Raw genomic sequence first — 27,712 nt, 5'->3', positions numbered from 1 at the left:
GTTACCGTGTCTCTTTTACCCCCATTGCAGACAAGCAACTGCTCCCTTGCTGGCAAATGTGTGCTACTCCCTTTTAGGAAAAGAAATTTCTCTTTTAACCCATAGACTTCCCATACATAGCACAGCTTTTTTTTTTGTCATCCTATACGACTCATCTTCCCTGTTTGGGAGAATGTTTATTCTATGCCAAGGGTTGCCTGTCACGGAGTACAGTATGTCAGTATATTTTAGCGGCTGTCCTGAATTTTTAATTTGTTTATATTCCACAGCAGAAATCTCCTCCTGTTTTCTTGGGTACTATAATGGAATGCGGTGGAAGAGACCCAGGGCCCTTATCCACACAGATTAGAGGTTTTTGTCTTGAGGTCCCTATATGGATGTGTTGGAGTGGGAGATGGAGATGAGGTCTGTCTGTGCTCCTTCTTTGGGAAGCTGGTGGGAGGGGAACGGACCCACAGACTATATAGTCAAAGAGTTTCCAGATTTCCAGTGCACCATCCCGGAGCAGGCTAACCCCAGCAAGGCACCGTCAGGGTAAGTGATGCCCTACCATTTGTTGGATGCAACCTTTCTCTTGCTTCACTTTACTGGATTAGTACAGGTCCCTGTAATAATTACTTGTAAGTCTCGAGGGGCACTCAGTGTTGAATTTGTTGCTAAATTCAGGGATTTTAATAACACTTTGGCTGGTGGCATTTACGGGGTTAACCGAAAATGTGTGCTTTGTTACAAATCAGTTAATATGAGCTGTCTGTACAAGGTTTATTATGGTGTACTTTTAGGAACAATTTCACATAGTTCAGATAAATAGCTTTCTTTAAACCAAAAGCAGATGCTTAACCCCGCTGCTGCCAGCAGAATCTGGCTTCACTTCCTTGTAGGTCTTGTGAGGATGGATTTTCAGCCATAAAATGAAACTGAGAGTGTGTGCTATCCGTGTTATCGGTGATGGAGAGACAGATGTTTGACATGTACTTCTCTGTAAAAGGGTGACTTTACTTTGGTTGCCTGGCAGTTGCTCGTGCAAGGCCTGCGAAGTAATAGGACAGTTTGACAGGACATAGACCAGGCTTCCAGATCAGAGGGGTATCTGTTTGGGGGTCTATTACTAAATATGGATGCTCTGGGAGCCGGCTCAGTAAATAATAACTTTCCATCTGCCCCTCCCAGACGGTTTTTTTTCTCTTTTCTTTTTTTGGCTCTGAGAAAGCCAGAACTGGTGTTTGAACGAAACCCCCTGACCTGAGAATTCTGTTCCAAAAACAGACAGAATATTTCCTAATTAGGAAAAGGCTCGTTCTAAGCCAGTTCATTCATACTTGCGAAAGCACTAACGCTGCCTACAATGGAAAAACAAATTCAGTTTTAGCAACAGGGGATTTCTGATCATGCATTTTTTTTTGTTTGTTTCAAGACGAATCTTCATTTTTTTGCCCTCTGCATTTTTTTTTAGCCCTTATATAATTAAGCAAGCAATTGTGCATTGTAGATTTTCTTCTAGAACAACAACAACTACAATTTTAAAAATGAAATAGACATAAAAATAGACATTATTTGTTTGTTTTTTTAATTTTGAAAAATGCAAAACAATCTTGCTGGATTGTGCTTAAGTACAAGACTTAAGTGTATTTTTTAATGATTTTTTTATACAATTACATTAAATGTGTTGATGATATGGCAAGAGGGTGTGGCCATCTTGCAGGTGTTGTCATATAGCAGGCATGTGTTACAGCAGTCCATGAGATATGTTCTACTGGATTACAACTCCCATCATTCTCTGCCGATGCGAATATCATAGTTGTTCCACTTGCAGACATCCTATGTACAAAGCAGGTTAAGTTTGTTGTACTTTCTTTAACACTTAAATATTCCAGGCTGAAGGTTTTTTCTTCTGAGGCAGATTTCTGATACAAAAGGACAACTGCAGGGGATTAATTACATGACTAAAAACTGATGTCTGATTATTACGTACAGTCAGCTGCTTTAAAGTCCCAAAAATCACTATGATAAAAAGTTAAATATGTAAACAATTGCTTACTTCATTGCAAGATTTACTATAAAAAAAAAACCCTCTATTTTATCAATAATAAGACATTTGTGTTTTCCATTTTACGCTACATCGGTTTCCTAAATCCATTTAAACGTAACCAATGCCAAATAAGGACATTTTTTGGTGATTGCTAAAATAGACATCCTCAATGCAAGGTCCATGATTTCCAAGTGACGCTGTGGATAGCATACCAAAAGTCCTTTTAATAAAACCAAAACCATATATATTTTAAAGAAATATAAACATTGCAATAAAAACAAAATCTGTAATTTCTCCACTGAGATGATTTGTTATAAAAGCAGTCATGGATGTTAATCGTTTTGATGAAGGTCTTCCCACTAAATGCAAAATCACCAGTCAAGCTATTGCCTGATCATAGATATTAATAAACATAAGTATATGGAATAGCCTCTTCGACATGACCGCAGTCCATAACAAGGATTCAGGTATAGGCTTCTGTGGGCTAATTCTCCTATGATGCAGACTCTGGGACTGGAGTACTAGAGAGTATTAATAAGGTACCACAACTGGAGAAGGGGCATTCTGACTGCGTATGGACATACTAGGAAATATGTATCATAATTTTCAATGAGCATTAAGTGCTTATCTTATTTTTATTTATTTTTTTAAATTTTTCTAGGTTTTTTGGTTGACAGGTTCTAGCAAGTAGAAATAAAAGATGTGTGACGAGGAAGATACTACTGCACTTGTGTGCGACAATGGTTCTGGACTTTGCAAGGCTGGCTTCGCTGGGGACGATGCTCCGAGAGCAGTTTTCCCTTCCATTGTGGGTCGTCCCAGGCATCAGGTAATGTAGCATGGTGTTTTACCTTTATAAAAAAATTGTATTCAACTTTTTTGCTTCCAAATATGTAGCAAAAAGTAGTAAGCAGCTCTAGAAACAATATAACAAAAAAACATTATATGCCCTTTGTTTATTAGAACCAGAAAATAATTGTGTATTCTGTATATGAGGGCTGGGCAACATGTTATTCTCTGGTTATAACACTCTTGATTCAGAGGCTGTCTAGGAGTCATGGGAGTTGTAGCACAATAGCTGAAGAACCATATGTAAAAACATATTAGTTACTTTTCTTTATAAGTATTAACCATTAGCAAAATAGATTATCTCTTTATTGAAATTAAGCCTTTATTTTATTAATGGTGAAAGGTGTTCCACGTGGATTGCGAAATGTATTTGCACTAGTATTAATTGCAATGCTATATGTACCAACAGGCACAGAACATTCGCACAGATGTGGCTTAATGGTGATCTTTTTCCTCCTTTGAAATAGGGTGTGATGGTGGGTATGGGTCAGAAGGACAGCTATGTTGGTGATGAAGCTCAAAGCAAGAGAGGTATCCTGACACTGAAATATCCCATTGAGCACGGCATCATCACTAACTGGGATGACATGGAGAAGGTATAGTTTACTCTGTAGTTATCACACAGGATACAACATAATTGGATAATATTTATATTTTTATATATTTAAATTACTGATTTATCAGAGTTATAAAGGTTACAGTATCAAATGTGAGGTGAGATCCACTTCCAAATTAAGACTTAGACGTCTTTGCTTCTCTGTTTCGTTACTGATTATATTAAACATTTTCTACGATAATGTCACTCAATTTAAACAAGTACAAATAATACATTATTAATGCTTGATTGCCAATATGAATGCAATATGTTTGCTAATAAGCGGGTGTTTTTCAGATCTGGCATCACAGTTTCTACAATGAACTGCGTGTGGCCCCAGAGGAACACCCAACACTTCTTACTGAAGCTCCACTGAATCCAAAAGCAAACAGAGAAAAGATGACCCAGGTAACCCATTCTGCTTTAGAAAGACTTCTGGTTCAAGTTTTTAGTATTATTATTGTTATATTTTATTTATATAGCGCCAACAATTTATGCAGTGCTTCTTACAATACATATGTCCAAGAAAACCCAATACATTATGTTAAGAGGGCCCTGCCCGCAAGCTTACAATCTAGAAGAAGTGGGGGATAGAGAACCATAAGGTATGGAGAAAGGATGAGATAGTGCCACCGATAGATTTGGTAACAGAGAGAAACATGTTGGGGGCGAGGATCATGGATAAGCACCAGTGTCCGTGGAAGGTCCATAGAACATCATTAAATTGTCCACCACTGACCCAATAAATGTCCACCATGAGCAGTGTTGATGCCGACCCCAGACCAGCATTAGGAGAGATGTCCACACAACTAAAGAACAGTGAGGGAGGTGGAGAAAGAGTTTGGACTAGTCTAATTGAGAATAGCAGGTAGTGAAGGTAGAGTGCTTTTTATCCATAAATGGACTATAAAGAAGAAGTCATGTAGTATATTACACTACATGGACTAGATCAAATGTGCATATGGATTTATAAATGCCCCCAAGCTCAAATGCTACTACTGAACCATTCAAGAGTTTGTAGGCGAGATTCAGAAAGTATGTGTGTGGGTGGATGATCATCCTCCGCAATAGGTGTAAGATTCTATAAATAAAATGTTCACCACTTTGCAATAATTCTAATCAATAAGACTTGTATTATAATAAGTACTGGGGGGGGGGTTTAACTCAAAAGGAAGTGGCATCGCTCACCGACATTGTGATCTTGACTTCCAGATAATGTTCGAGACATTCAACGTACCTGCAATGTATGTTGCTATTCAGGCGGTGCTATCCCTTTATGCTTCTGGACGTACAACTGGTAAGATCTCACAATACCCTGTTAAAATTATATGTTTTACCATACAGGAGATGTTTTTCTTACACATTTTTTTTTTTTCTTTCAAAGGTATCGTACTTGACTCTGGTGATGGTGTCACCCACAATGTACCAATCTATGAAGGATATGCCCTTCCCCATGCCATTATGCGTCTTGACCTGGCTGGCCGTGACTTAACAGACTACCTCATGAAGATCTTGACTGAACGCGGCTATTCCTTTGTAACTACTGGTATGTATCATGTCTTTTTTCCCTCAGCTGAACCAAAACTATGTACATTCTCAAAAATAATATCTGTTATTCCCTGCAAACAGCTGAGCGTGAAATTGTCCGTGACATCAAGGAGAAGCTTTGCTACGTGGCCCTGGACTTTGAAAATGAAATGGCAACAGCTGCCTCTTCCTCCTCCCTTGAAAAGAGCTATGAACTTCCCGACGGTCAGGTCATCACAATTGGCAATGAGCGTTTCCGTTGCCCTGAAACTCTCTTCCAGCCATCATTCATTGGTGAGTTATTACACCATTATTTTATACTTAAATATAGGAGGTCTATAGGAGATCTAGGAGGATGACTATCCAGAACCTTTTCAAGTTAATTGTCCTAAGTGTTGATTAGATAGACATTGTCTACTACATGAGGCATTTAAGAACCGCACAACCAATATGAAATTACATATGAGGTTTCCAACTACCCATTACATTTGTGTTCCTTGGATTGGGGGCATGTGTAGAAGGTTCTCTGCCTTGTGGAATAAACCGAGAAACCCATGCATTTATCTGAGAATAACAGAGGCAGATCAGGAGATATGAAGTGACCAGTACTGCTCTTGTCTAACACGTAAACACATGTGTATCACACAGGAATGGAATCTGCTGGCATCCATGAAACCACCTACAACAGCATCATGAAATGCGACATTGATATCAGAAAGGATCTGTATGCCAACAATGTACTGTCAGGAGGTACCACCATGTACCCCGGCATTGCTGACAGAATGCAAAAGGAAATCACTGCTTTGGCACCCAGCACAATGAAAATTAAGGTAAATAAAGTGTATTTGGCACACTGGATGCTCATGAAATAATTAGGGGTCGGGCATAATTCATAGTGGCATTCACAAAATATATACATAAAGTACCAATACAATCTGGGAGTAAGCAGGGACATCTTTGCCAGAGCTATCTGACATAAGGAGTATGTTCAGCCCTATTGTATGTCAGAAACAAATTATTTTACATGTACCAGGCTTGTATGTGACACATCTCAAAAAAAAAAAAAAAAAAAATTCTTTGCATTTTGACTCAGGGTTTATGCTTATGGGGAATTCTGGGGTCCACATGCCTGCTGCCTCTATAAAACCATATTTTAATTAGATTAATGCAATAATTTAGAGAACCCCATATGCTTCTCTTAACGTTTCCATCCTTTCTTTTCACCAGATCATTGCTCCTCCTGAGCGTAAATACTCTGTCTGGATCGGTGGCTCCATTCTTGCTTCCCTGTCTACCTTCCAGCAGATGTGGATCAGCAAACCAGAATATGATGAAGCCGGACCCTCCATTGTTCACCGCAAATGCTTTTAAACCTTTACTTTTATATATTATTTTTGTTTCCAATACAGTATGTGTACCTTGAGCGAGAAGTACGTGCCCACCACTTCATTACAAAATCATATTCTATTCTCTAATTGGATACAAATTATTTTTTTTATTTGATTTTGTTTTATTTTGAATAAAGCTTATGCTACCAGTTACACCATCCCGTGTTTGTTTTCAATATTTTAGTTTACATTAAAGACGGTTTTGGGGAATGTGTAGCCATAGCTACCCTTAAAGCAATGGGATGTATAGGATAAGATTGTATTATCAAAAGACACTTGCTTACCAACTCCATAATATAAACACCCTTGTTTATTTATTGCTAAGGTAAACTAACTGAAACAACAAATTTAACCCCTTAAGGACATACACGTACGGGCTCAAAATGCGTTGTTTTCAATGGGTTTTGGGACCGCCCATTGTCCTTAAGGGGTTAAAAGAGAATGTATGGAATATTAGATAAGAGTGTATGTTGTATCAGTAGAACCACAGCTGTATACCAGAACATGTTATATTATAATATGATTTTGTCCAGGTACATGGTTTTGAATAAATTAACACTTATCAGAAGGTTTTATTTGTAGTTTTATTATGGTACGTTACATGTGAAAAAAAATATTCCTTACCATTGCGGGACTCTGTAAGAGGATCAATGATGCCAAGATTCCACTGTAACATTTTACTTAGAATGAAAACGTAATAAAGGCAATATTCAGGGTTATCGCCATAGAAACGAATGGACTACTCCGATCAGCAGGAATATTTAATTGGTTGCGATTGTGATAAGATCACGTTACATTCGTATATGTAACCATTGTCCCCCTTTTGGAGCTCATAGAAGCACCTGCTTGGGTTCCAGTACTTAATATTTTAGGTTTTATTTTGTCCTTGTGCCCCTTTTGTTACATCATGGCCTGGTTTATACGCTAGACCACTACACCATATAATTGATCTTTCCAACATCCCATATCACGGTGGCATGCTGAAAATAATCAGGTCTAAAATGATTTTGTTAGCATACCGTCAAAGGGCATACTTGTACAGCAACTGCACAGATCCACATTTCTTTGTTAATATACATAAATACAAGAAAATGGTTAAAAATAACTAAATTAGGAGATTAGCTAGTCTGGTGTAAAAAAAAAAAATATATATATTTGACCTACATTAATGTAATTGTCTTACATTTTCAGAATTAAATCAAGGTAATAACCACATTCAAATGCATTTGAAAGAATAAATCCCAAGATGCCCCAAGAAATAAACCCACCACAGATTTAGAAATGAATGGCATTAATTGGCATTATTGTATAAAACACAGATGACTCTTAAATATATAAATGTACAATGATTAAACGGCCATAGATACGGTGTATTTACATCATTGGGACTCATATCAAACCTTTATTTACTCCGTAGCAATTAACATTACACATTTTGGTAAGTAGACCAGGTCGTAAAATCTACTAGTCAACTAGGGCATGTTATACACCATATGATAACATGTAGAAGTGAAAATTAGAAATAAATCTCCCACAAGGAACTTAATTGTATCATATTTAATCGAACTGTTGCCATCAAAGCATTTGGCATAACTAAATTCATTTTTTAAACCATCTGTAGCATGTACTTTTAATTTTTCAGTAATGTTTTGGATATATTTAGTTTAAATGTTCACCTTGTGAAAGCCACGATCTGTGTATCCGCAGCAGGGCCAGCAATAGCTAATCAGTGTCCTACAGTGATGATCACTCTCTTCTACCCCACTACCTTACAAAGGCTGCCAGGACCAATCCGCATCAATCAGCAACATAACAAAAGGGCAGAGATAGCACTAGTTTAAATTTCACCCCTTGTTGGGTATGTATCTATTCTAACTTTATATTGGGGCCATTTTGTCTAAATGTACCAGCTTTCCTCTAACAAAAAAAAGGGGAAAAAGGGCCAAATATTATTTCTTTTATGTTGTATCTATCTAGGTTACCCTTTATTTTGGCATTTGTATTGACTATGATGTTATTTCACATAAAAGTGTATGTAATTGAATGAATAGCAAGACAAGTCCTCAAAGCTTATAACTTCAAAGAAGAAATTTGAATATGTCAGATAGAGATAGATATATATATATATATATATAATCCTGCACCCACACAGGCTACCAAACAGCACGGTCCTCTAGGGTATTAACGCCACATCCCAGTTAGGTAATCAACCACGATTTATTTGTAGTCCACGTATGTAGATATTTACAGAATTACATAGAACACAAATTCCCTACAAACAAAAGCCTAGCTCGTCTGAGCGCTTACTAACATATAACTCACTCACTCACTACTCAGGGTCTAAAGTAAACAAACCATAATCCCACCAACCTTTTTGATGGTCTCTTTTGTGCATAGCCAGCCCTGCTGCTTCCAAACAAACTCTCTCCTTTTTCCTCTGTCCAACAGGTCAGGTTATCTTGCAGTCAGTGCAGCTAATTACCTGCAGCTGACCAGTGCATTGGAGTCAGCTTAAACTCCTGGCCTGGATCCTGGGTCAGTCCAGGTGCATGTAAACTGCGGGGTGGAGCACCAGCCTGCCCTATATGTCATATGTCATGCATACCCCTTCCACAACAACACCCCGCACCTTGTTACAATATATCTATATATCTATATATATAAAATGGTATTTAGGTGGCTTTAGCTTTACAAGTTTGGATTCAAGACAGCATTTAAAAAAAAAAATGGTTCTCTCCGTTCTGCGCAATAGCACTGTACTGTTTCGCGTTTCTTAGGAACATGTTAGTTCATTTTATGGGATTTGATGACCTCTTGTGGTTGGTTCCATTACTTATGAATAAAAGATTGACAAGCTTGGTTGTAGAATTAGAATGAACTTTCAGACCACAATGGTAGTTAAAAGGTTAAATCTGAGTATCTCTACCTGTGGTTTAGGACACAGCAACGCTAACAGATCTACCATCATCAATAACTAAAAACAGGAGTAAGGTAAGTTAATGATTCTACCAAAAATATGTTCTACGTGAAAGTGGTTCCATATCGTAAAACAAAATATAACAAATAATATAGTAGCAAATGAAAGCATGAAAAGAAGTTAGAATCATGTCCAAGAATTTGGACTTTATAACGCGTTCATGAGTACCAAACTCTGTATATCCATCCCAGTTAATCTGTTCTCTGTTCCTATTTGTACATTGCACACGGTCAGACACATGGTCTATGGTTTGGTCCCCCCGGAACAAGGCAAGAGGGGCAGCTCAGCTGCACTGCAGTCAGAGACACTGGTGGAAATGCTCTTGAACTTTTTTTGTAGTTGCCTCTGCTTCCAAAAGTAGATGTCACATACCTCTGACCTTGTCCCATCTAGTTATGGCTCTGTTATTAATGTTGTGCCTTCTGTTATGTAAAGATATACTCATCACCCTTTGTTCTATTGTACATTCAAATTGTAAATTGCAATCAAATACCCTTGCTGACATATTTGACGGCCGAACCAATTGGTCTTCTTTTTCTATCTGCTGTATGACCTCACACTTGGTCCTTCTATCTGTTTATTCAGGATAACCTTATACCAATTCCATGCGTTCAACTCCCGCAACGTATATTATCCTCCGTCACTTGGACAGGAAAGATATTCTACTTATTCACCACCTTTTCCATGAAAAGTACAGTGCAGTTTTCACTATTAGACTGGATCCTCTTGGCTGGTACAGAGATCCGATACAGGAACATATAGTATTTTAGGGCTAATCTCACCTGGGAACTGCTAAAGTACTACAGGACCATGGGGGGAGTTCAGCGTTACAGCTCACCCCGAGAATCCCCCAAGTGTGCCATCCAAACATACACAGGTTAATGGGTATTCAAAGCCATTGTAACAAAGTTTTCTTTTGGCAAATGGAACAGCGGTGGATCTGAGATCAATAACAAGGGGAAGTACACATTTGAAGCAAGGTGGTCTAGAGAAATCAGTGTTTACCGTTAATCCTGTGCGATATGCTAGACAATGCATCAGATTAAGAGTTGCTGTCCATATTTCTGAAACAAAAGGAACTCCATATACGTCTTGAAAATGAGCTTTATCCCTTTAATCAAAAAAAATGGTACAGTATGTGTGTTGGGTCCCAATATGCTTAATACTCTTCCCTCCTTCTTTTGGCAAGAAGATTTATCAGTATGACTTAGCTTGGCTTGTCGATCTCTGTACAATAATTTGCAATCAAAGTTTCAGTATAAAAAACGATTATATAATTGCTACTATTTTAGTCTTTGAAAATATTTATGCATGTAGACAAATCACCAAAAAAGTAAAAACAGACATATTTAACATCAAATTATAATTTTAATAAACAACTTTCACTGGCACTAGAAACTATATGTTGGTGTGGGGACACCAAGGATGTAAAATTAACCCAAAAAATAAAATAAAAGTCTGTGTTATATTAATGAAAAGACAAAATATTAGTCAGGTGAATAAACTGTCCGACGGGCGATATTACAATCGCGATTTGAAAAACTCCTCTGCACTGGTAATACACAATGTATGTGCAGTAGACAATCACACCTTGTTTGGCAACTTAATGGTTAATGCAGCTTTAATCCAAATAACAAAATGAGGAAGGAGAATGGATCCAGTCGAAGCATTCCTTTAATACCACGTCCCTTGTGAATAACACAAACACACATTGATGCAGGTTTTTCTTTGAAATGACTGTGTTTGTAACACAAATGTATGCGCAGGAGCAATAAATAAGAAATCATCACCTTTAAAATCTATAAATTAGAAAAAAGTCTACTTGTTGGTTTTTCAAGAAATGGTTTAGGCAAACTTGGAGCCACTTTTTTTTTCCCATTCATCGTAGGCAAGGACAGCAATCCAAGCTCTTTATCACCTTAGGTCCAGCACAGTGATTTTTGCGTCTTTTACAATCACATGTCTGCATGTCTGAAATAAAGGAGTAAAAAAAAAAACAATTAATGAACCACTGTAAATTAACTACTGCTGCTCAGCGTGAGCTCAAGCTGAACGCTTAGCTTAGCTTGGCACATCAGAAGGGGAAAAACTGTAAACTGGAAGCAAACAGGATAAAAAAAAAGCTTATTCTTATGCGTTTGTGTCCTTACATATTTCTTGACGACCTTCCATTTCATGGGTACCTTTGGCCCTTCACAGTAGGTAAGTCCAAGACTTTGGGCACAGCTTACAATGTGCTTAAAAAGGCACGTGTTCTAATATTTCATATCATTGTTTGCGGAGGGTAAAGCACGTTTCACTCTTCGGTGAGTTGACCCTTTATATTGCATAATTAATGATTAACATTTTCACAGCTCAGTGGCTTAAAGTAGTTCCTCTACAACACTACACACCACCCTACATGCAATTGACATATATATATATATAAAGGAAGAAACCATGCACACAATCTAATTACCTTCACCAAAATCAAATAAATACAACAAAAGAGGGCACACCAGGAGTTTCTATAGAGCAGCAAACTTACACTGAAAAAGCAGGTTTTCTGTAAAATCAAGTATGTAACATTAAATTAGCTATACTATGGAAACTCCTGGTGCACCCCTTTTTCATTATACAATATTCTTTTGAAGATTTAATTAAGTATAATGCAACGTCAATTTTAACACGTTAACATCACGTGAATCACCCACATTGGTCCTTCACAATATATCGGAGACATTAAACCTCAACTTCACATGTTTAATAAATCCTGTGGTATACCAAAATGCAATAAGGAGGCAGGACAGCCACCGTGATTTGCAAAATGACATGCTATAAGATGATGGAAGAACAGAGTATTAAAGAGACACTCCAGTGTCCCAGACAACCTTTAAAAATGCTTATTAAAGGACTCTGTAAGTACTTTAATGTGCATTCATGACCAGAAAGATTAATGACTTATCTTAATAATAATTTACTCCTCTTGTGTGGTCAGACGTTTAGTGACGTTTGGTGTTCCCAGGTATAATCATGCATTAAAGCACATAAGATGGCTGAAGTGTGCCTTTAAGCTAAATATTGTTAAGCCACATCTGGAACTCTTCGTCATTATATTGTTACCAATGGTGAGGAACCCAAGATGTAGCCAAACCGGAAATGGTGATTAGATTATAGCATATTATATAGAATATTATAGCAATAGCTGTGCAAATTAGATTTATCAATGAATCTGTTATTTTATCTATCACTGGCTTGTCAGGAGCACTTACGTTAAATTGTCTTGGTTCTTTGCTATGTGGATGAAAGCCCTTCTTCCTACAAACAGATACTTCCAGCATTCCAGCGCTAGTAAGTCGAAAAATCCCAGTACTAAGAAACAAAAAAACCAAATTAGTGCATAATACTAAACATATTCCCACCAATTCTACTGAACCCCCAAAAGTCTGTGTTGTGTGCATTTACAGTTAACGTCACATATACCAGAGATTTTTGGGTCTTTTATAATCTAGATGTGTTACATTTAAAAAATAATTCTTACTCATTATGCTTTGGAGAGCAGACTATAGCAATGGCTTCTGGTAGCATGAGCTGGTAAGAGCAATGTGTGTGAAGGTCCACACTGGATAAGAAGGCTGTCTGGGTTGGGTGTGTCTGCAGAAGGAAAATGATGAGATTTCAGCAAAGAACATGCACTTTAGAACTAAATAGAAGCACTTTAAGATAAAACTGGGTTCAGCTTCGGTCATTGTATGGGCCATGTGTTTTTGGTGAAAACTTTCCTTATGGCAAACATACAATATCAGACTGCAAATGTCAAATGTCTCCATAACTTTCTGCCCTCATAAGCAAATACTCTCTTACTAGATCCTTACGTTCTTCCCAGGTGCTAAGGATCTCCTTCTCACTTATCACCTCTTCCTTTTCCCGTCTACAAGATTCCATATCTCTGGAATCTACTTCCACCGAACCTTCAGAATTCACCCTCCCTCCCAACATTCAAGAAACATCTCAAAACTCATTTCTTCAGAGAAGCCGCACCATAACTTCCCTGTCACTGATACAACCCCACACTACCTCTCACCCTTTCTCTGTGCCTTATGTTTGTCACCCCATTCTCTCAAGATTGTAAGCTTGCGAGCAGGGCTCTCTCCACCTAATGTATCGGTTTGTCTTAGTCTGTCAATTCTCGTCTTGTCATACCCCTTGAATATATGTATTGTATTAAGTGCTGGGTAAATTGTTGGCACTATATGAATAAAAGATAATAATAATAACTGTCATCACTTAAGTCATATTATTTTACAGCAGGTCAAATACGTTGTACAGGCGTTTGGTTTACATACATGAATCCAGCCCAAAGTTAGGAGATCATGCTGGTCTTGTATATTGAATAATTCTTCCACATTTTCCATGTCACAGTAGTCTGGTCCAGCAGACTGCTTTGGTACAATAACATGCGTGATCATGAATTCATTGTGTGTCTATAAGATATAAAGATTAATCAGTCAAGCAGAATATCTCAGAAAGAAGACAAGCTGAGTGACATCCGTCAAATGTTATCTCGTAGGAAACCTATAATTAATGCAGGCTTACTTTAAAATTGTATATAATGAAAAATAAAGCACACGTTGATAATGTGTGTGTGAAAAGTATATTTTGTGGTGTGTCCTCCTCACCCTTTTCATGGTTTGGGGTGATGCCCACAAAAACACAAACTGTGTTTTCTGCAAGTCCGATACGAAGAATCACAACAACAAATCTGAATGACTTTCACTCACCAGTTTGCCACATAGTATCCCACAGGTCTCAATTCCTCTGGTTGTATTTGCCTCGGCCAACTGCAGGAACTTCTGTGAAAGGTCTCGGGGCAGAACAACAAGTCGAAGGCCTTCCACAACCTCATCTAAAGAGGAAAGAGTGAGAACATGTTTTACATGGTAATTACATCATTTAAAATAAACTTTCTTGTTCTAGGATCACTCAGCAAATATGTTGAACTTCAGTTTACAACTACGTGAAGTAATTGAGGATTTTGTTCTACAGTGACCTTCGCCACCTATGTTAACCGTATATGCTTAAATAGCCTTAGAACCTCTTTTGGGTTAAAGTGCAGCGCAGTCCCACTGATTCAGCTCCTTGGTAAGCAATATAGCCATGAAAATTTAGATAGGACTCGTCAAACTTGGGGTACTTTGATGTAGTGGTGGCTACATATATATGGCCCCAATATTTATGCCCTAGGTGTTTTTAGAATGGTATTCGCTGGGTATGCACTGATTTCTTGTTTTGTGTACTTCTTGGTCAGTATTATTCTAGAAGCAACCTGACAACCTGAATGTGTATGCTTTTTAGGTTTATTTTGTATTCATTTTATGTGCTAGTAGAACTTACTTTGCACAGCACTTAAAGTAGCAGCGGGTTTTAAGGCCCGGCTCACTGGAGGCGACTGCCCAGCATACTTGGCTGCGTCATTTATAACAGCTTGTCCGGAGACCGCATTGCCTAAGGAGTTGCTTTTAGGAGTAGAAATACAAGACATCATGCTGCCATCGATCTGTTCAGGCACCTTCGAGCTGCCTTTATCTTTCACTTGACCTCGCACAAGGTCCTGCTTCCGAAGTTGCTCCTCAAAGAAGTTAAATTGCTCGGTTTCTATCTGTTGCTGGCGGAGCTGGGCGATACGTTTCTTCTCTGCTTCTATAAGCTGCTGCTGTTCTACCTTTTTCATAGATTCTGCTTTCCTTTTGTTCTGAGAAAAAAAAGGATTGTGAGGGTCTTGTTTGTGGAAACCAAGAACTAAAATAAAGAGAGAACGTCATGAAATAACTTTGGAAACAGATTCTGGAAAGTAGGTTTCAAAAGACACTCTATGCACTACAGATATCGACAATCATCTAGACCATGTAAGCCAAGGTTTTTTCCTTGGGCTGGAGCGATACCAGTTAAAAGCTGAATGTATTGGGTAATCCAATTACTGTAAGAAAACCATCATCCATCCTTATAATAATAACAAAAAATAAGATTTATTTTCAAATCCAAGGCTCACCTCCTATACCACTGTGCAGTGCTGCAGAATAAAAAAGTCAGGGTTTGTTCAACACATTTATATATATATATATATATATATATATATATATATATATATATATATATATATATATATATATATATATATATATATATATATATATATAAAACAGGAAAATGCTATGGCTCTAGGACATTTTAAATGGAGACTCCCACAAAATTATTTTATGATTTACTGTTTTCTTTGTTTTTTTAAAACAATTCTTGTTAACTATAGAATGCCTCAGTCTTTGTGTATGAAAAAAATGGACTTCATTATCATTGCCATTAAGAATCAGCTCAGTGTGGTGTGGCAAAGTCACCCAAAATATCACATGAATGACAACAAAGACCACCTCCAATTCTGCAGATACGGGGCCTTTATTGGAATAAAATGAGCGGACACCAAGTTTTCTTAATGCCAACCTACATTGCTCTATACAGCACTGTGGTCTATGGTGAAGGAAAAGAGTATTTCTTCCATGGGACATGTTGCATGGCTTTCTACTGTCGCTCTTCATGATGTTCTACTGTGACCTTTTCAGTGACCTTTACAGCAACAGAACAGCTGTGAATTCCTGGGATTAATCGACCTCTTAGAACGTCAATTTACGTTGGATAAACACTTAGTGCAGATGTTTAATTATTAGGGTTATCAAGACATGTGCAGAAGTCATACATATACCAACAGCTTATTGGACAGCCAATTCGCTGTGCCACTTACTATGCCTTTTATGTATTCTTGGTATTCCAAACTGTACTTCTTTACAAGATCCCTCTTTATGTCATCTGTTCTTGGAAAGGCAACATCCTTTAATTTCTTTCAGAGAACAAAAGAAAACAGGAAAAATTAGCATGATATATTTTGGTTAATAATTAGGGGAATACACACAAGACGGTCAGCTGACGGTCTGTTGAACTAGCTCTTGTATAAGACTTTTCACCTTTTGACTATTCAAGTAGACCATCATAGGCATCCTTTGCCAACTCCCTGTTCCCCTGATGGAAAATGAGGTCAGTGGCTCGGCGTGGCAGAGCCTGCCTTATCTAATCAAGCCTTGTTCTCAACTACCATGCTTTCTCTTCAATCACCAACAATCAGCAAATTAACCACAGGGCAAAGAGAAGATAATGGAAAGAATTAGAATGCAGGTCTTGAGTAAGGTAAATTAAGATACCCTTTCCCCTTGATATAAGATGGGGTTTTTTGTGTATTACCTTCAAAATATCCTGCTTTTCAGGGATTTCACATTGATGGTAGTCCCGATGTTGCGGCAGTTTTTCAACAAACAACCTACAAAAATCCAAGATTTCAATGACTCTGTAAATTAACCATCAAACGCTTGAACGGAACACTAAATGTTTCCTTACGTACGTGATGAATTTATTATAGAGGACAAAGGCATTTTCAAGGTTTCCTTCTTCCAAATACACCGAAGCCATGCGCTCCATCTCCACTCCGGAGCGGAAATAGCGCCTAGGGGTAATGTCCTCAGTGATGGTTATATTACAGCCCAGCTTGCTTAGTGCGCGGACACGTTCCTCCGGGCTCAGTGATACATCAGTGTGGTCTGGCATCACCACTAGCCGCTTCTACACACACAAAAAACAGCATTATTATTTATGGGATTATGATCATTAACTGTGGTTACAAAAGGAAATTCTGCCCGTACATTCATATGTATACTTTTGGTAAATTGTTTTAGACACTAAATAACCAATTAACAGGAAAAAAAACTGTTTTTAAGGAAATTGTCCATTTTAACACCCCTTCCCAGAAATTTTTATCTTGAAAAATCACAGAATATAGAACATGCATGGACACTCCCCCCCCCCACAATATGCAATAAATTACCAAAGTGGAGATATTAAATGGTTGCTCCATGGTGCTTTTCAGATACCAGGGGAAACGGCTAGTGATAGCTTCACAATCCTTCCATCTGCAATGCAAGCAAAAAAAATGTAAATGCTCTTTGCAACATATTGGGAAAATTCAGTAACTTATCATTCAGTAGACGAGCACTATGTTCTGAAAGACCTAAAAGATTTATAAAAATCAGGACTCATGTAAGCGCCCATTAATGAAACCATAATTGCTAATTACTTTGAGGCTTATTATAGTCCTACTCAAAATTTTAGCAGCTTCTAGGGAATGATGAGATTTTTGAAAGGATGATGTTTTATGAATTGCTAGGAGAGATAAACTGACAAGTATTTAGTTATATATTGGTTCCAAACCAGCCTAATGACTATAAACAATATTTTTTTTTGCCACAAACATAATGGCCATTAGGTCCCTCCCAACTCACGTGCCTCTCTATCCCCACCCATGTACATGGCTAGCCCTGCTTCCTCGAAAAGCCAATCTCTCAGAAGAGGTAGCCCACCCTAGGGAATTCCCAGCTATGGTTATATGCTGCACCTTGCCCGCACCTTAGGATGTCAGTCCATTAACGTTAATCTGTTATATTTTTATTTCAATGTCAACAACCTTTGGATTAGTCCTTGGGCTACTATGATCATTACCTTTTAGCAACACTATATACTGTATTCTTAATGATGTCACTATGTCGTTTGGGTATATTTAACAAGCATCTCAGGAAACACCATCTAAGAATATCAAGCCACTGGAGCTAGATTTACATTGGATGCATTACATGCCGCCATGTTACCCAACTTGCTTTCCAGCTCAAAAAGCTGCATTGGTGTGAATTAGAATGGCAAGTTACAGGATCTTTCATTTCTATGGAATACTGGATGGCACATTTTGGATCGTATGCAAATCAGAAACATAGAAACACAGAATTTGACAGTAAATAAGAATTGTTTGGTCCGTCAAGTCTGCCTGTATTTCTCAAAGACCCTAATCTGTGCTTGGTCTTGTATGAGATTCAGGATAGCCATGTGCCTACCCCATGTATGTTTAAATTCCATCGATATATTAATTCACATAATTATAGCAATTCAGTGTAGGTTAACATCAAAAAGTGCTTACAGTTTAGATAAATGTGCATTCCCCCAATACTTAAAAGTAGTCTCCAGGCCTATTTTGATGATAAATACTGAGTAAATTTTGCGTGCAAATTGGTAAACAGTCCACAGTCATTGTGGAAGTTATTCTTTGTAATAGAATAAACATAAGGCTGTATAAACAGATTGCCTTAAAAATCATCTCATGATTGCATGCATATCTTTAACATGCCCGTATCTTTAACATGCCCATATCTTTAACATGCCCGTATCTTTAACATGCCCGTTTAAATGCAATGTCCTTAATATAGTACTTTTTCACTATTTTATTCTTAATAATTTCCTGGGATGTAGACTATCGTGATGCCCCCATTCTCTCAATTCAGTATAAACGTTAACCTCTGAAACTTGGCAACCTGATACTCAATGTAAAAATCAATACACGGAGAAGCTTCTGAAATGCTGAAATGAGCCTCGTTTAATATTAATAACCCACGTGGCTTCCTCTCACAGGAAACATGTCTATGGACTATGCTGAAGACCTCTTTGAAGGTTAAAACAGACTCTCTTAGGTCTGACAACATCTGGGCTGAGACACTAAACATGTGCTGTAAGAATCACATGGATCTGATTTTAGGAGGAAGTTTAAATTCATACAGAGCATGTGTTTCTAATTTCCTAGTTTCAGTGAACGCCAAATATTTTATTTTGAATTCTGTACTACAGGCTGCAAAAAAAAAAAAAACACACACAACAACAATAAAAAACACTGTGATACACAGATGATACAAAAAAACCTCACAAATAGAATTTTTTAAAAAAAAGTTATTATTAATTTATTTATTATTTTTGTGATGTGCACTCCAGTTCCTCCCCCATATGTATACAAATGAGACAATGAGACGTACTATTGGTCTTCTAACCAGGACGGGTTGTAGAGCAGTAAGTGTAAAAAGTAACACGTTTGATCAATTTATGTAATTATTATCCTCAATTTAGGTTATTTTGTGAATCCCTGAAGCTGTCTGTCTTTAAGGATTTCTCTTATAGTAATCCTAGGTGGGGGACAAAAAGATATTGTGCCCGACCAACTTCCCACCATTAACTGGCTGGATCTTCCCTACTGTCGTAAAAGTGAAGAGTAATAAATAATAATAATAACAATAAGCAATAATAAAGCAGCCCAACAGGCAGGAAATTGCATAATAGCAGCATAGAACAAATCCCTCTGTCATGCAAATGCTTCCTAAAGCCCCGGCTTTGGATAGTAGCCCAAAATCTTTTAAAGGGGGCAGTTGCTCCCCTTGCCAACCCTCCCGTGAAGATGAAGCCTTATCATGGAGGCACGTAAATGAAGCATATATGATAACATTACAAACAAGATAAAGCACATAACCTGTTTCAATCAGCCAAATGTAATTTAATAACCAGGCCGTTGTCCTTAGATCGCCTCTCTCCTAATGAAGGTTGCGTCACTGTCTTTACTGGAAAAAAATGCCATTTGCGGAGCACCAGATACGTTTATTAATATAGTCTGACTCATCAGTTCTAGGAAGGAACATCTTTCGGGAGCAAGGCAGCATATGAAAGATGGATCATACAGCATTGCATTGTAAGCGGGAAGGCGTATGGGCATATGAGCGGTTGTGGGTTGCTTTGTTGTTTTTTTTTTTTAGATTTATGGCCTGGAAGTTGAATTTATTATTTTTGTGTGCAATCGTCTGCAACCATTTGAATTTTAGCCCCCTCCTTTGCCCTTACTAGAACCCTAGCAGGTGCCTGTGCCATCAGTACGTATACCATTCAGCCCATCTAGTTTGCCCATTTTTCCTGATGTAAAGAGTCAAACCTTAATCAGTACTTGGTCCCATCTTAAATTCAGGAGAGCATTATGTCTATCCCAAGCACGTTTCAAATCCCTATCTACCACTTCATCTAGGAGTCTGTTCCACTTATCCACCATCTTCTCAATAAAGTAAAAACTTCCAAACATTACATCTAAACTATCTGCGTATCTCCCAATTAATCAATAGACTCCACAATCCACATGTAAAGAGTCAAGAAGATCAGAGAGTGCGCTTTGTTCCTTCTGGCATACCAAATGTTCTTCTGTATCCACAGCCAAGATCACAAACAAACATGTTGCCTAAACATCCCTGCGGGTGTCGCGTCTCATAAGGCTCCAGAATTCTTTTTTTTCTTTTTGGAAGTACTTTAATTTCATGGTCAGCAGATCACACAGCAGCTGATGGTTCTCCGACATAAAAATAGAACAGAAAAGGGAACCAGACAAGCATGCAAATATTGTTTCCTTCATCTCTTTAAGCCACCTGTTACCCTTAATTATTTAGATTCATATTATTCTTTTACTGCCCTGCGGGTATAAAATCAATAAACTAAAAACATTTTTACAATGTAGAAGGGCTCAAAGCAAACACTCCATACGTTTTACAAAACATACAGCTTTACTAGCACGAGGCTATCATGAAGAAGAGGTAGATCCACCAGAAAGGAAGGCGGAATAATTACCTTGGTATTGGGTTTGTTCAATAAAGTGCGTCTGCAAGAAAGGCCTATCCGTGCCAAAGCAATACTCGCTAGTTCTGTCTCATCCTCTGAAGCAGATAATGTGAGCATGAAGCATGTGTACTTTAGCTGCGGGGATGGAGAGGATGAAAGAAAACCAGGAGATCTCCCAGAGCACACGAAGAAGGCTTCAATCTAGAGTAGGGGAACACTCTTCTGTTCTCTTATTTCCCTTATTAAATGTCTGTTTTTCCCTACTATTTAGAAAGCAGACTATATATAAAAGTGGCTTAAAATAAGAAAAATGTGTTTTATTGATTAACATGGGGGTTGGAGTTTCAGCTCTGCAACTTAACTACACATTATAAAGTCCAACCCCATTAAATTTCTGGCTTGCCCTGTGAAGTGTTGTATAAGTGACGAGTGCACATCATTGACTGAACTATGCATTATGGAGGGTCCATAAGCTCTTTTTAACTTGGGATGGTCCTGAACAGCATGCAGTGAATTTAGTGAGTTGGAACTTTCCTGCAAACTCTGACTTATTGAACAAATCCATCCAGGCAAATACACAACTGCGTGAAACAAGGTGGTAGCTGCTATCTCACAACATCCTGAAAGTCCTGATTTTGTCTCAGTTTCCGGGTCATGCAGGACTCCCTCCTATTCTACATTGCTGTGATCATATATAAGACTCCCAATTAGTGCTTTTGCTACCAGCATGTTGTGTTAAGTCAAGGTTTTCTTGAAGACTGGTATTAGAGCCATTTGGGTAACACATTTGGGTCACTACATAGAATCTTCTCGATGAGCTATTAAAGAGTTAATTTTTCAAGAGTCTCAGGGTCAGCTCATTTAGAAATTTCCCGGGTACAATGATAGGCTGCACCCCCAATTTAAGGAGTTCTATTTTTGGGGAGCATGGCCACAATAGGGCTCTATAAGGGTATTTTGGTATTTGACTGTCTAACTAATCATGTGCACATCCATGATATATTATAACAAACTATATATCCTTGTAAAACACATACAATTCCGTGGAATCATATTCATTGATGGAATGTGGCATGAAAATGAAACACATTAAAAAGTAATTTTGTGCATGGCTTGTCTGTGGGAGGAAGTGTTAAAAACAGCTTCTCGTCTTAATTTCAAGCATCCAGAATTTCCAGTAGGAATTGTTTAGTAGAATTACATCGGCGGACGGCCTCCCGCTTTCACCTGTTCTGGAACAGTGAAAACTGATTATATGTGACAACGGCTATTGTTTGCAAGAAGACACAAAATTAACGCCCATGACAGATTTTACCCTTGTGTAAACTCAACAACATTTTCCTGGAACAGCTAATTACATAGATGATCACAAGCGTGTCGGCCAAAAGTTAGATTTCTTTTGAAGTCCTACTGGATATTTGTGTATTTTATTACCTAAAATTGGGTACTAACCGAATTAAGACAAAAAAATACTAAAGATTATTTTAATAGATCATATTATTACATTTTTGAATACAAACATTTTTAATATGGAAAAATGAGAGATTTCCTATATTTTAGTATTATTTCCACTAAGAATGCCACAGAGAGCAGTGGTCCCCGAGTTCAAACCAGTGAAACTAAAAAGAACATAACAGAAATTTTAAGCCTTTTTGTCTTCACGGTTACCTTTATTTTGGGAGACACAGAGTGAAGTGAAGATCTATTATTATTGTATATTATATGGCGGGGGGAGTTCAACGTGCGGCCCGCGGGCCAAGGTGCTTCAAGGACTTCAAGGTGCGGCCTGCGTAGTAAAATTAAAGCAGCCAGCATGCACACCACCGGGTGGGCCGGCAGACCAGTGTTCACGTGGGAGTTATTAATAAAGAACAGTTCTGGGCTTGAGAAGTGGTCTTATTATAGCACCTACATAATAGTCCAATTATTATTCTTTGTTGAAGGCTATTGGCGTGGCCTGCAAGTCATCGCTCATGTTCAGGATTGGTGTTAGCACTTATCACAACCCGGTGTAGGTAAGACAAGGGTCTGTACATCGGATGCCGGCGTCTGTGACAAGGCTTGTGGAAGTCATTGTTGCTTATGGGGCATTTAATCAAATGCGTTGCTGCCTAACCCTAGGAAGGCCAGTATGATGTCTGGCGCTAGGATTATACAAAGTAAACTTAAAAAGATTATATTATAAAACGGCACCTACATTTTTTTTAAGGTTTGTTCAAGAGGGAATGTCGAAAAATAAACAGCGAAACTCAAATAAAAGACATGACCCTCGTAATCAGAGAACAAAAAAGAGCACTAATTCCATAGCTATGAACAAGGAGAAGGTCAAGAGGGCAATGGAAAAAGCTTGGAAGGAAAATGACGCCACATGTGATTAACCTACTTCTTAACCTTCTGTTTTCATTATAAATATAGAATTTTTCTTATGGGTGGCAGCAAAAAAGCAAATTCACGTTGGTGATCATTATCTTTTTTTAATATTCAGCTGGTACCAACAAAGTGATGAGTTGAAGGGGCAGAAGATAAGTCTGAGCTAAACAAACCCCAGTGATATAGCAAATGTCCACTTAATGTAAACTCTACTCATGTATTAACAGATGGTACCATAACTAAATATGTTTATTAAAACTAACAAAAACTTGAGATTTATGTTCATCAGTGTAACTATTTAAAAGTTGGGACCCCCTTCATGCTGTGTTTAGGGGTCCATTCCATTGTTTATGTATGTTCTGCATCTAAATTAAGCCTAATATTATGTAGCAAATAAAAGCAAGTGTAAGAGTCAATAGTAAGCTCCTTAAAAAAATGTAAAAGGCAAAAGTATCTGTATTAAATCAAGAAAATAATACGTATAACAGCATTTTTTTTCCCCATACCGTGCAGAAGACAAGAGGGCGTCTGCATTTGTTTTAGGAGGAATTTTATAGAATACGAAAATGAGATTCTGTATTGTAAGAATATCAGCTCTGTTGGTCTGTACAGGATGAGATCTGCCATTTAGAAACCTAAAGTCCACTCTAAGGATAGACTTAACTCCAGTAACAATATGCCAATATTAAAATATTGGTGATATTTAGTAGAAAGAAAGTGATTTAGCAATAGGCTGCCAAACACAAGGAATCTGCCTATATTTACAAACTGATCTCCTATCAGATCTGAGAATTTTTTACTCAAGGTCAGTTTTTGTTGACTGTATCAATACAACACCATCCCCCAACCATATACCACTTCTAATACTGCAAAGAAATCCCCATCAATCTTTTCTCTGTATACCAATAGGAAATATCATATGTATGTGACGACATAACCTCAAGATCTAGGACACGAGGACCTTTAAACACAAATATTCATTCTTCATTTCCTAACAAGCCAGGAGCCTGACGAAATGTTTTGTATTGTTTTGTTTGTTTCCAAACATTCTACAGAACAGTAGAAAGTACAGTAACACATCATTTGTGATGAGGTTTCATGATGTGATCATAATCCAATAATAATAAATCAAAATCTAACATTAGCCTCAGGATGTGCATGCAGAATTGCAGATCCTCTTTCTGTCCTCAAGGTCACGACATGTTTTTATTGTCTGGTGACTTTGTAGAGTAGTACTGTGCACCTTGAAAGAGGTAGGAATGTGAAGCAAATACTGTAGTGACATCTTGGCACTTTATATCCACAACAATGATAGTAGCTATCTATAATAGCTACTATGTGTTGGAGTATAGGATAAATCTTAAAGCTTTTGTCTCATTTTGCATTTTTGCACCCAATCTACAGATTAACTTTGTGGAAGGGTCCACTTACATCGAATGAACTCCTAGAGCAAAGAAATAAGAAGAGGCGAAACACAAATGCCCTCTAACATTGTGTCCTCGCCTGGCGTACAAAGGGTTAACACTGACCCCATACAAATACTACCTAAATCTATAACTTTTGTTTTGTCTCATTCTGCATTTTTACAATATCCAGACGAACTTAATTCTTTTTTTCTTTGTGAATAAACTCTCCAACAGATCATAATTAAAGAAGTAAGAAGGGGGCTACAAACACAATTGTCCTCTAGCACTCTGTGCCCTCACCTATCAAACAAAGGGTTAACAGCCTCCACCTACGATTACTACCAAAGTATCTAACTTGTGTTGATCGTCATAAAACAAACTACTACAGTAAAATAATAAACAACAACAATGACGCCGGTAATAACAATAATAAATAAATAGTAGTTTTAACCCTTTGATGCCCATGGTAAGAAAGGGTGGGCTACTGAAGCAGTTCATTCAGTTGCATTCAGTTTAAGAAGAGCAGTGATCTCCCATCTCATTCTAATGATTTAATATATAGGTATATAGTATAGGTATATAGTATAGGTATATAGTATAGGTATATAGTATAGGTATATAGTATAGGTATATAGTATAGGACTGTCAGGGGAATCGGCATCCTGGGATTCAGATATTACAAAACTAGAAAGTTATCTGAATGCAGAAATTGTAGAAAACATACATTTTGGGTTAAAGTAGGCGAAAATCTGAGCGGAGCCAACCGTCCACTTACTCGCAGTCCAGCCCCCGGTGCAGCCTCTCATCAGCAGCCGCTCGCACTGGGAATTACTGGAAACAACTGCAGCTCCGCAAAACATCAAGTGACCGCTGCTGCAGCTGCCCTCTCACCCTCGTTTCACCCTCTTCTCACCCTCCTCTCACCTGCCCTGCTCTGTGATGCTTGTTTACCTGCCCCGATGGGATGCAGGTTATAGTGGGCACGTTGCGGGTCCTTTAAAAGCAAGAGGGTAGAAATGAATAGAAATGAATGGCTGATTCAGGGGCCTGGGCAGTGGAGCCCATCAGCACTTACAGCCCCCACCTATGGATAACGTATAATCCTTAAGGCGGCTGCAAACACAATATCCTGGGATATGAATGAGCTTCAGTGCACCACACAACCCCGGTAGATGATCAGAGGCTGCAATCCAAGAAAGATCCGCCCCTCCAGGAAGCAAAATGTCTGCCACGCACTCCATGCCCATTTATGACCTCATATGTCATCATTAATTAGATGTCACAACTCTCCATTCTTCCTCACTGCTGCCTCTCCTTTTATTATTAAGTATAGGACAACTCTGCTGTTAGTTCAGGCAGTTCATGGTGTTTGTGTGGGCGAAGTGCTAACTATCCAGTTCTTGTGGGGAACTAAATGCATTAGGATAAAATATTACGTCACATTTTGTTTATAGAGCGCCAGCAGGTTCCAAAGCGCTGTTACAAACCGGCAGAATATAATAATTATTTTACCAGATTTACCACATTTATAAGGATGGTCCAGTAAATATGGAACGTTTAATGCGCGTGCTTTCAGTGAAACAAATGTTTTGCATTGTAACTCCAGATTTGTTCTAAAATCAACATTGACTGTAAGCAACAACTATTACAGACATGTAGCTTAACGTGTTAAGATAATGGCGGCTGAGGTACTATAAAGTCATGTAGAGTGTTCCTAAGCTCTTATACCCCAAAATTCTTGTTATGAACTACTCTCACATATCTATTAGCCTTATAATGGCAATAATGATGTTGCATTCCATATGTACTTCATGTAACAACTTATGCAAAGTTCCCACGGTCTTAAAAAAGTTATGAATTTAGATTTCCGTGTCCACGGCTCACTGGTCCAAAGTACTTGGAGCTGTACATGCTTCCTGCAGAGACCATAATATACCAACTAGGGCCGGACTGGGGATAACAAGGCGACTCCGGCACTTTAAGGCAAGCGGCCGCCAATGAGGTAAGTGTGGCAAATGGCTGCATATGAGAGGCCACATGTTATGTTGTTATGCGGCCAGGTACCAACAGAGTTAAAAGGCGGTAATTTCAGAACCACGGCCTGGATCCACCGAAACCAGATTTCTAGTGTGGTCAGTCCATAGCTGAGGAGTTTCCTTTGTGAATCATTGTCCCTCAGCTCTGTAGAGGTAAGTTGCGTTGGGCTATGTGTTTGCTTGGAAGGTTTGGTCAGATAGTTTTGTGACCACGGAAGGGTTACGTCCATAGAGATCAATGCAAACTTACACAAGCGGTTAGGCGAGAGCAGTAAAGGTTTAGAAGTCGTTGCTTCCTGGTTTGGCGGCACTGTCCAGCCTTACACCCCGCTGTTGTAAAATGCCATATACATGTGCAGGGGTTGTTGAGTTATTCGTTAACTCTATATGGTTCATATCATAGAACTGAAAACAGGCTGCGTGCCGCTACATTCTTTGAAATATTCTTGCGTGATATTAGCCAAAGCCTCAGGTACAAGATAGCTCCAAAAATATGCCCATGTGGTCACAACCTAACAACATTTAATGATCGTCATTCAAGATCTAAGTGGAAAAAAGTTTCCATGAACCAAGAGGTTAACTATTAGAGTCTTACCTTTTCTAACCTTTCGCAAATGATTTGATAGAAGTTCTGTAGCAGCCGTGGCCCAGATACTCCTAAACACGGATTACCGCTGTGTCTATCATCTGAGATGAGGATATGGGAAAGCCTGCTCTGTCTCTGGGCTTCTATGTTACCCTGTAAAGTCACACCTTGTATGTGAGGTTCCTACACCCTATAGATCCTGAAGCAGCAAATAAAAGCAGAAACCCTGCCCTGTTAGTATCGCTGAACAGCTCCAAGGTAGAGATATTCGTGCCTGGAAATATGACACAGTGGAACGGCAAGATCTACCTTACTGTGGTTCAAAGGACAAACAAGCAGACAGAAACCATAAACAAATGGCTGCGTTCCTCACTCGCATGAGCATTAAGTGGTTAATCCGCACGCAATCTC

At 38.3% G+C, this 27,712-nt stretch overlaps 2 protein-coding genes across 3 annotated transcripts; one reads left to right on the top strand and one right to left on the bottom strand.

Moving 5' to 3' along the window:
* Nucleotides 1-431: 431 nt before the first annotated feature.
* On the top strand, nucleotides 432-6,546 carry ACTA2 (actin alpha 2, smooth muscle). Its single transcript, XM_053450082.1, has 9 exons — nucleotides 432-536; nucleotides 2,692-2,858; nucleotides 3,346-3,474; nucleotides 3,771-3,881; nucleotides 4,686-4,770; nucleotides 4,858-5,019; nucleotides 5,103-5,294; nucleotides 5,649-5,830; nucleotides 6,228-6,546. Exons 2-9 carry the CDS (start codon nucleotides 2,730-2,732, stop codon nucleotides 6,369-6,371), a joined length of 1,134 nt encoding a protein of 377 aa, XP_053306057.1. The 5' UTR covers nucleotides 432-536; nucleotides 2,692-2,729; the 3' UTR covers nucleotides 6,372-6,546.
* Nucleotides 6,547-10,721: 4,175 nt separating this feature from the next.
* Nucleotides 10,722-25,852, bottom strand: STAMBPL1 (STAM binding protein like 1). Of its 2 annotated transcripts, none has more exons than XM_053451118.1 (11): nucleotides 25,604-25,852; nucleotides 17,269-17,353; nucleotides 16,789-17,006; nucleotides 16,632-16,707; nucleotides 16,138-16,233; nucleotides 14,739-15,096; nucleotides 14,126-14,250; nucleotides 13,691-13,828; nucleotides 12,886-12,998; nucleotides 12,617-12,716; nucleotides 10,722-11,336 (listed from the first exon to the last, which is right to left on the bottom strand). In XM_053451118.1, exons 2-11 carry the CDS (start codon nucleotides 17,296-17,298, stop codon nucleotides 11,280-11,282), a joined length of 1,311 nt encoding a protein of 436 aa, XP_053307093.1. In that variant the 5' UTR covers nucleotides 17,299-17,353; nucleotides 25,604-25,852; the 3' UTR covers nucleotides 10,722-11,279. The 2 variants fall into 2 exon arrangements, with proteins under 2 accessions (XP_053307093.1, XP_053307094.1); XM_053451119.1 differs by lacking the exon at nucleotides 25,604-25,852 and adding an exon at nucleotides 25,455-25,593.
* Between the last annotated feature and the right edge of the window lie 1,860 nt (nucleotides 25,853-27,712).

This window comes from Spea bombifrons, chromosome 11 (assembly GCF_027358695.1).
Source record: "Spea bombifrons isolate aSpeBom1 chromosome 11, aSpeBom1.2.pri, whole genome shotgun sequence".
NCBI classification, from domain to species: Eukaryota; Metazoa; Chordata; class Amphibia; order Anura; family Pelobatidae; genus Spea; species Spea bombifrons.
The sequence above is the reverse complement of the archived record's forward strand: the minus strand, read 5'-3'. Positions and strand labels throughout refer to the sequence as shown.